The 10,640-nt window shown below is 36.3% G+C and overlaps 1 protein-coding gene across 1 annotated transcript in view; it reads right to left on the bottom strand.

Moving 5' to 3' along the window:
* Positions 1 to 307: 307 nt before the first annotated feature.
* LOC103797807 (docking protein 6) overlaps positions 308 to 10,640 on the bottom strand; it is a 94,802-nt gene continuing 84,469 nt past the window's right edge. The window contains exon 5 of the mRNA XM_009070039.1: positions 308 to 447. Coding sequence (XP_009068287.1) covers positions 308 to 447 — 140 coding nt within the window. The remainder of the gene's footprint in view (positions 448 to 10,640) is intronic.

Below are 10,640 nucleotides of genomic sequence, written 5' to 3'. Positions count from 1 at the left end.
ACAGTTTCATTTGTTTCCACCACTTTCTCACAACACGAATGTGTCCCCTTTCTTCCCTCCCACCATCCCCCCCAACCCCCTCCTTTCTGAACATATTGACAAAAGGAACGGCAAAATAAATAAATAAAGACTTAGCCTCTGCTTCAGGGAAGCCGCCTCTCCAGGTTTCCGCATCGGCGGTGACCCAGCTGGCGCTGGTAGGCATCAGTTTCATGGCAAATGGTGGGTGTGGAGGGGGCCAGTGGCTCCCCGGCCCTGGCGGCAGGCTCCAGGCTCAATGTCTGTCTCGGCCGGCCGCCCCTGGCTGTCATTGCACCAGCCCAGAACCATAGCTGAAGGTGTAGCTGCTGGCCAGCGAGAGGGACTGCTGGTGCTCCTCGCCCTGCTCCGACGGGTAGCTGGGAAACGTCTGCGCACGGGACACCTTTGCTGAGCTGAGGCCGTGACCTGGAGTGGGGACACATGAACGCAGATGATGTAACTGGGCTTTGAAGCCTTTCACCACTTAGTTCGACTGACTTCTTAGTGCCCCATGGTGCCAGGGCACCTGGAGAACAGACATGCTACGTTGGGCCCTTCTGGTATTTCCTGTGGCTGAAGGCACAAGCGGATGAAAGATTCCCAGAGACGGCAGAAGGTCCCAGATCCAATTCAAGCATGCTTTAGGGCCAGATTTTTTTTTTTTAATTTCAGAGTATCATATCTCTATATTTTCTACTCAGTAAATCTTGGTTATGTTAGTTAGAGCTGACAGATAATTAATGCACCTCTTTTTTACCTGAAGTAACACCAGTACTTGAGTAATTTGAGTAACAGCTTGAGTAACACCAGTAGTTTCGAAGGGATTAGTCCTACAAATGCTGCTTCATGTCTTTTGAACAGGATGCCAGTTTGTCAGGAAAACGAACTTGTGGCCTTGGCTTTTGAACAGGATGCCAGTTTGTCAGGTAAACAAACTTGTGGCCTTGTGCAACCTGATCTAGTGAGGAGGTGTCCCTGCCCATGGTAAGGGAAGGTTGGGACTAGATGATCTGTAAGGTCCATTCCAACCCTTAAATTCTATGACTCTATGATTCAGTGAAACACAGCACCATCGTCATTTCAAAATGAACTGGAGTTGGGAATATGATGCACATATCAGAATAGTGGTTGGGAGGAGGATGTGTCAGATGCTTTTTGAGATAGGCTTGTGAATCTCATATAACCATGGCTTGTTTGCTCACAGACAGGAAAATGTGTGGAAAGCCTTTGATGAAACTCAGGTGATTCCTATGAACCAATTCTGTAACCTGATAATTTGTCTACCTCAGAATTCCCTTCTGAAATTCAGACTTAATTAGTAACAAAAAGTAAATTTCCAAAGTGCATATTTTCATGCAACACAAGTTATCTTTTTTTTTTTTGAAATGTATATTGAAGCCTGGACTTAAAATGATTTTGCATAATGCTTTTAAAAATGTCTATAATACATGCACTATCTGTAGGAATGCAAAATCATATTTTTCTTCAACTACAGAAATTTCAGCTCACACTGAAATGTTTCAAAACAGCTAGCAGCTTTCTAGACTGGCCCAGAAGTACTGGAACCAAGAACGATGTTCCCCTGATTTGGGAAAACTTTGTCTTAACTTGTATTTGAAAAAGTTTGGCTATAGCATGCTACTGACTTTCTCATGAAAAAAAGATCATGATTCCCCTGAACACAAATCTATCAGAGCAATATTGGGACCAAGAGAGGAAAAAAACCAACTAAATGGAAAATAGAATAAAAAGTACATCTTAGTGACACTGGAGACAATAAAACTAGAGACTGAATTTCCAGTGGCATGTTAATGGTCATAAAAATCCCTTTCACAGCACAAACAAACAGGATGAATTTTTATGTGTATTTTTACTACTCACTCACTGGTCAAATTCACATTGGCTATCAAAACATGACTGAGATGAGAGGTTTAAATGTTTTCTGATTCAAGAAGCTTTTGCATCAAACTGAATTAAAGTGTATGGGGAGTGAGAGGTCTGAGCTATAAAGGAAAAGCACCAGTCATGTTTGAGAACAGCCTTAAAGGCTTTATTGCTTTGACTAACTTTTGACCATGATATTAAGTAAGACCTTTGATAATTTTTTTATTTTTATTTGGGATTTGCATCACACCTACTGTCAGTTTGATTTTTTTAATTAAATGCAAACATTAACATACAAAGCTGCATGATTGTAGGTTTAAATTTTGAATTCCAAATCTGGCATTTTTCCTTCTAAGGATGTAAGATTCTGTTTTCTTTTTACCTAGAAGCTATAATCATATGTATTTTAGGGGCATAAGGAACTGTTAAACCAGCCATGTGATTCCCTATGTAAAATTTGTCTCTTTATTATGAATAAAGATAAAAAAGTATGTCAAAGTATCATTTTCCTCCATTCTCTTAATGTATTTTATCCAAAAAATGTAAAACATACATACCCTGTGACAATGAGCAGGAGTAAAGACACTTACCAACTAAGGGAGTTCCATAAATTCAGGCCTATTCATGTCATGTGCTGTATCTCATATCATTAATTTCAAATTCACTTTTGTAGAATAGTGTAGCTTTAATTCAGTGATGAAGAGTGCCCCTACTAAACTAATTTCTAGCTAAGGAATTAAGGCAGTCTCTTGGAATGCAAAAGATGAATCTGAACCTATTTGGGTTAAAAAGGAAATTAAATTCAGGTCTTTTCTTTCCTGTCTGTGTGCCTCAAAAACTAGCACATCCCTTACCATTCTTTAAAAGAAAATTTGTAGCTGCTAAATCTCACAACAGGGCTGATTTTAGCCATTCTGTAACCGAAGGGGTTAATGAAAATATGTGACTTCTTCTTTCCTGACTGCTAGGATATGCAGTGAAAGAGAAGAGAGAAGGACAGACCCAAAACATATAGACACACTCAACAGAGCCAAAAGGTCTACAACACTTGGCTGAGGCTCAAGCTGAACAGTATGACATCAATCTATGAAAATAATAACAAAAAGAAAGAAGGACATTAGTTCAAATGAAATGACAAAGCTATGGGCAATAGAGAATTTGTGAGTTTAGGAAATAAGCGATCCATGCAATATGTTTGCTTTCAGCTTATATTTTAAAAGAAGCAATGTTAACTATGTGAATATATTTCAATAAATGAATAAAAAACAATGGAGGCAAAATAATGAAATATTCCAATGGTTCCAAACTGGCTTAAGACTTCTAAGTAGCAAATTTCCAAAATTTAGAGTCTTTTTCATCTTTTTCTTATAAGTCGTTATATCACATACTGGAAATTCTAAGAGATTATTTTATTTGCATTCCTACTAAGTATTATTTTAATACTCATACAGCTGATCAGGCCTTATGCAGTCTTAGGTACTGCAGTGTCTCCAAAGTTACACTTTGTGTCAGCGGTAAGGATTTTGAAACTAAAAATACAGGGAAAGCTTTTGCAGTAAAGAATTAAAGATCCACAGCTTTCTAAGCTTCCTCCTTCAGTCATATTTGGGCCTTAAAAGGTTAAGAGAGAAGAAGAATCCTGTTTGTGGATTTTGCAGCTCTTAGATACCACAGCTGTTTTCAAGAATATGAAACTAACTCTTCTCTATAGTTCTTCTGAAGTCAGCATAAGATGAATTTGAGTAACACACAGCTCATGACCTGAAGACACTAGTAGAACCACGGAGGTTTTTTTTCCTGTAGCTTACATAGGAAATGTTTTGGGGTTTTTATTCTGTTCTAGGACAGGACCTTGGAAACAGAAGTATTATTCAGCCTACTTTATCCTTTATTTAAATTTACTCTCAGAATTATAGAATGCAATGAAGCTGTAGTCCAAAGCAATTAGGTACGAATGATCCATCAAGATAATTTAATGTAACCCAGCAAATTACACTAAAATTAGATTTTTCCTGATCTTAATTATGTTGGAAGCAGAGGCAGTATACACAGGGATCTTATTTCATGGCATGGTGCTTATTTATAACAATTCTTTAGAGGAAAAACCCAATGGTTTCCTAGTAACAGCAGTGACTGATGTACATATAAGTAGATCGATCACAACTTCTGAGAGAAAACTTGCAGTACTCAGCTAAATGAAAAGAAAAAAAAAAGAGATCCAGGGATAAGTTTTAAAAGCTCCCTTACTGCTGGGGAGACATTTTTCTGTGTTTCAGATTCAGAATTCAAATTATTAACCAGAAGGCAGGTGCCAAACCTTTTCCTTTTCTAAATGAAATAAAGGTCATGCTTTTCTTTTCCAATACAAGAATTCAGGGGACTCTCTCATCTGATGTTCTTTGGTTAGATCACTCATCTCTGGTGTACAAGTCCTATGTTAAAATTCCTCTCTGCCTGTGGGTAAGGTTTGACATTACACTTTCTGTAAAAAATCAGCTGAAAATATTCTCTTTTTCCTCTCTGCCGACACTGCTGTTCACTGTCCCCCAGTTGTGCCATTGCGACTGAAAGTCTGCTTTGTAGTCTGAAGTGCTTTGGTCATCTGGTTTGCAAGAGACCTACAAATCACTGTACTGGCAAAGCCAAGAAGCAGGAACAAGCAGCCAAGAGTAAAGGATGGCGAAGTTTTTCTGCAGGCTGGCCTTTAGTGCCTGTTTGTTTGGCAAATGATGACAATGAACAATAAGTGCCTGTTTGTTTGGCAAATGATGACCTGTGAACAATGTGCAATCAAGGGCAGAGAAATGTGATCACCACCGGACTACTCAAATCTCTGATGCAGGATCAGTTTTGAAACCCTGTGACTAAACTTTTCTAATACAAGATCTAATGTAAATTTATATTTCTGCAGTACAATGATTAAAAATTAATAGAACCAGAGACTCTTGTGTTTCAGCTTCTGTTGCAGGCCTTTAATTACCTCATATGAGATTGTCATTAGGTAAAATAAAGAAACAGACTTTTGCAGCTGCACAGCAAGCTTTCATCTGGGATTTCTTAACCTCTAAACAGAAGACTTTACAAACAAAGGATGTACTTCTAATGCAGTTTTATTTTTCTAGGTAATAATAATAAATTTATTTTTGAAAATAAAATTTGACGTTTCCATTTCCAAGATTATGAGCACAAAATTGAAGTCATTAAATAAAAGACAATTGGATATCTTTGCTAGTATTGTGTTTTGTACTTGGGAGTGCTCTGAGACTTCATAAGGACAAGAGTTCTGTGATTGCTATAGATGTTTCTATAAATGTTATAGAAAACCATGGTTGCTCAGAAGAAATTTCTATGAATCAATCAGTGCAAGATAAGACCAAATAAAGTGAATCACTTGTTCCATTGTAAAGCAATCTTTTCTTTTTAGAAATATTAATTGGAAAATTCTGTTGTTCATAATAAACAGAACAGTCTGGAAACCAGTGAAACAGAGATGATGAGATTTTATCTTTGCACAAAGGATAGTGCAAGGAGGTGGAAAAAACCCAATTAGCTAACAGATGTTTCAGGAATGAAATGTTAGTAAGAAGGAATTAGTTCTATGTTGTTACCTCACACAATTCTCACCGGACAATATAAAAGCAGCCCTTCAGCCAGAAAAGTTCACAAAACATGTACCAGCCTTTAATCTAGATTTATGTTCTCTTAGGACTTTTCCAACAGTGGCAACAGCTCCTATTTATACCAGAGGAGGCCCAAGGATTGCAATGAGGATATGGTTTGGGTGGGGAAGTCTGTCTCAAGTGCTTCAACCTCTGATATCCTTTGAAGCATTTTTGTTAAGACACAGCACGAAATGGTAAAGACACTGTAGCTATGCATTGAAAGCCCACTAGGGAAAACAAAACTCTTACTGAAAAAACCTAAATTATTATGACTGCTTATTTCAGATGGAGCTCTTTATCTGCTAAGAGTTTTTGTTGCAAAGAAAGAGTCTCCACATTTTATTCTGGATAAAGTAAATGTTCCTCAAAAAACCAACCTACTTCAATCTCAAATCAGTTTAGTGGCTATTATTGCATCAAAAAGGATACTGTCATTTAAGGCAGAAAATAAATGATTGCTGCTATCCTATTTATAAACTGATACTGGTTAAAATTCTGCCAACTCTCTGTATTGAGTATACAGTGTCTTCTATTGAGCTACTGATGACAAAGCAGCTTTTCCTTTTCTGCTGTTAAATGATTGGAATAACTAAAGCAAAGTTTCATAGCAGGACAAACTGCTACAAAGCAAAACATTTATTTTGCAGTAATGATGCAGTTGGCCTGGAAGAGCATTAATTGGTACAGCAATTATTAAGCTGTCACTCACAAAAAGATGCAATGGAAGGAAGCAGATGGAAACTGAAAAATAGCATAAATACATTACAGCGCATTGATTTCCATATACTTATTGAAAGTGAAACTGTGGGATTGTTTCAGTTCCAAATAAAGAAATACAGATTTTCCCTTGAATTTAACTACAGTTGGAATTAAAACTCCAGGGAGCATAGCTGGGCTCTTTTTATATTCTAAAATAATGTTGGATTTCATGTCATTAAATATTTATCTTTCTGAAGGGAGAAAAAATATCAGGAAGCCTTATTTTTTAGACAGATTTGTAAAAAAAATGGTTATTTATTAGAAATACTTTTGACTAAAAAAAATTTAAATTGAGGATAAAATACATAGGAAATATAACAAGAGAGTGAATGTCAGCTCTCGGCCCATTTTAAAGCATTTCCTTTTCATTTTTAATTGAAAAAATGTTTTAATTTTCCTTAGAATTTGAAATGAAATTAGTATTTGTTTTTTCTCTCTACAGCATCAAGATTAGGAAGTATCTGGGTTGAATATTCTTGTTACCCTGGCAGTTCCCAGAACTGGGAGACTATTATTTAACTTAAAAGGTTTTGGCATTGCCATCAAGTTCTTGTCTAGTAAAGAAGCTTTACATATGTATGCAGAAAAGATTGCAGGACTGGGAGTTTAAAACCAGGGAATTTACAATATGTCAAATTTTTGAGTCGTAAGAAAAAAGTTTTCAACATTCCACTTTTGGCACAAGAATGCTGGTGTTTTATGAAGAGTACATCAACATATCAATATTTTGAAATACAGAAAAATTGTTTCAATACCTGCAAACAATGTGAATTGCTTCTAAATATTATGCACAGGAAAAATGAGCATTATTTGATCTGTACCACTACCTAAAAGGGCAAGTATTTAAAAGCAGTATCTTGAAACACGTAATTAAAGCTAATGTATTGACTGAAGGCCAGGTCAGCTTAATTGCTGTTGTGTTTTTCCAGATAGTAGTTTTAAATATTTGCTCTCCTAATGCACTTAACCTGTGTAGTACCTACATAGGCTGTCACAAGCTGATGTAGCTCTTGTGGTAGAAATATCAGAACATCGACCACATCTTTCTCAAAGTTGAATAGGTTTATTTTGCTCTCCACTTTTACTTGTTTTCCATTAGTATTTTTTTTCCCTACTAATGAATCTTTTTATTCAGAGTAACAGCTTTATATGCTTCTGTGTGTTTATAAAAGGAGGAAACATATATACACCTACTACCTGACATATCCACCTAGGAGACTGAAAGCATGTCTCACATTAATCAATAGTACTTTTCCTTTCTGCCCACATTCCTGCAGCCAAAATATGGCACATATTTGGGAAAACAGATCTATTTTACATATTACATCTCTTCAAGTTGTGCTCTTCTATTTGCTGTATATAATTGTATACCTGCGTGCCTGAACTACAGGGAGATTATGTAAAAGAAACTGTCTGACTGGAGTAACAATTATTGTAGCTTTGTACTCTGAGCCAATGTGCAGATAAATACAGTAAGCTTGAATTTAGCTTTCTTATGTTGTCTTCCATATGCTGACTGCTGTGGACCTTACAGAGATTAATTGATTTCATATTTGCAGCTTTTTACACTTGTGCTAATGTTGCAGTACTAAAGCAGCCTCTTCTTTCCCTCTGCTCTGAGTCTGGCTCCTTAACTATGCCAACACAGTTGAAGGAGGTGCAATTGTGTACTCACATGATACAAAATTAGGCTAAGGTCCAACTTTCCTTCAAAACAAACATAATTTTCCAGACGAAAACTCGCAGAAAGAAGGGTTTCTGAATTTGGTTCCATGGATTCCACAGAAGTGAAATTTTCTGCAGTGACACTTTCAATTTTTTGTTTATCACTTTTAAAGTATTTATGAGAGAACCCTGATCTATGCTAGCAGTCTGCACTGAGCAGACCCATCTTGAAACTCAAACTATTCTGTAATAGAATGCAATATGTTCTTTTCAGCCATTTTGCTTGTGAAAGAAGCTTCCCTCTACTTTGTTTTAAATCAGTTAAAGAACAGCTATTCTTCTTGACTTGCACTGTTACAACAGCTGTAGTTTTCTCTGAACCATTGTGTAGATGATATAATTTGTATGTGTTAGAGAAGTGCCCATGGTCAAAGATTTTGTTTTATTCTAGAAGATACAGGCAGCAGAACCTTGAAGAAAAGCTTTTGAGAGGAAAGGTGGGCAGTTTAATACTGAAATGTGTTAAAAATATCAGCCAGTCAATTAACAGCAAAAAAAAATCTTGAATGAGTGCCCTAACAAAGCTACCTGAAAAGGCTGAGTACTTTGTACAAAGTGGTTAGCATCCCTGGCCTAATTTATCCTTTCAATCACAGACTCGGTCAACCACAAACTAATAGAAAACCTAATATAAAACATTTCCACAAAGTTGTAAAATCGAGGTTTATTACGAGAATATGAACTCTGTTCTTGTACCTTTTGCCTGTGCCAAGTAAATTTATTTCATTTGTCATGAAAGTAAACAGAGACTAAACATTTTTATACAGAATATGTGTAGTTTCACTTTCCCATTCAAGCTCAAAACTCAATGAGCTTTTTAAACAAAAACTTCACAAAATCTAAGACATTTCCTGTTGGTAATACTAAGGAAAGAAAAAGGTAGCGGAGAAATTCTTGCAAGTGACAATTTCTGTCATTTCAAGGAACGTTTGATTGGATAAAAATGATAAGGTGATGGCAAAATGCAAGAAATAAGAAGAAAACAATGCTCTGATTGTAAGTGCATATTGGAAGGGCTAAAGTGAGGGGAAGAAAAAACAGATAAGGAAAACTCCATCACGAAAATTATTTCAGCGTTTACTTTGTGTCATGGGGACATAACAAGCCAACAAAAGCAAATACTCAGGAAAAACTACCCTGCTTCTGGAATAACTGAAAAGCAGGAAGACGACAGTGAATAAAGAAACAAATGTGAAAGAAGTAAAACTGTGTGGATTCAGTTACTTCGTATTAAATGATGATTTTCTGCTGTGTTTAGTAGGTAGGGCTCCACCCCTTTTCTGCCTGCCTTTGCTTTTGACTCCTGTGTAGAGGATGAAGTCATTAGGAGAGTCAACTGATTGTTGATCTCTGTGCAGAAACAAGACTTTGAGCATAATTTTCTTTCACATCCTTGTGAATTACATCTACCAGAATAATTTAAAGCTGGTAATTATGTAGGCAGTGTCATCATCTTGGTTTACCAGTTTGTTAGCTCAGTGTTCACTTTTCCCTTCTTCGAAATGTTTATGTTGTGTTTTCATTACGGCCAAACTAAATGCCCAGTCAAAAGACAGATCTTATCAGGTAAGTTCTTAAAATATCAAACCCTAACTCTGTTACTGATTTAGCAGAAAGTATCTTACTGAAAAATGCAACACAAAATGCAAATTTATACATTGCATATCACTTTGATGATATGGAATATGTCACTGTTAAATATTTATTGCATTTCAAATCGTGTTGACACTTCCCCTTGGATACACTATTCCACAAAACCCTATACAAGTCTCATTCAATTCTACTGATAGTACAGAGATGGAGTGAAGCAATGAATTCCTAATTCCATATTAAAGTATCTAAAGTGAAATGAAGGGAAAATATTACTTAAATTGATAAAAAGTGTATAATGTGGAGATAGTATACTGACTTTGAAAATGGGATACTACTGGAGGCTGATTGTTCAGTACTGTTCAATCTTGTGGCTGTTGTAATTCTGCCGGTCTTCAGTGTGGCCAATATTTCCTGGCCTGGTAGTATTTTCATTATAAACACTCCATTCACAAAGATTTATAACTAGCCCATAAAAGAATTGCCATAAAATGAAACTCAGCACATGAGGTCTGAAGTCAGAGGACAAATTTGGTCTGGCAGGATGAAGGGAATATGTTTTTCACCACATTTTTATGTTAGTAAAATACAGCTTTGATTGGAAAAAAAATAAAGAGAAGAAAATTGCCAGGCAGTATAGTTTACATTGCTTGACACAGCAAAAAATGGGGATGAAGGATTTATGCCATTCCAAATGGATAACTATTCCACAAATACTATATTTAAAAGACAATTTTATTACGTGAGTATAATGTGACAATTAAACACATATAAAATATCAAGTCTAAGACATTCAGGTGGTACAGCTGAACCCTTCCTTTGGCACTTCCAGGCAGTTTCTTTGCACACCTGAAGAGCCTGGGAAATAGGGAGATAAATGGTAACAAAATTAACCCTTACCAAAAAAAAAAAAACCACAAAAAAGCAAACCAAAATCCAAAACATGTTTTATGCCTGATTGGTTTTCACTGCTGAGTGAGGTCTGCTCCTGGACTGTTC

This window comes from Acanthisitta chloris, unplaced genomic scaffold, assembly GCF_000695815.1.
Source record: "Acanthisitta chloris isolate BGI_N310 unplaced genomic scaffold, ASM69581v1 scaffold1772, whole genome shotgun sequence".
In the NCBI taxonomy this organism is placed as follows: Eukaryota; Metazoa; Chordata; class Aves; order Passeriformes; family Acanthisittidae; genus Acanthisitta; species Acanthisitta chloris.
Note: the sequence above shows the minus strand (reverse complement) of the source record. Positions and strands in the feature narration are given on the sequence as shown.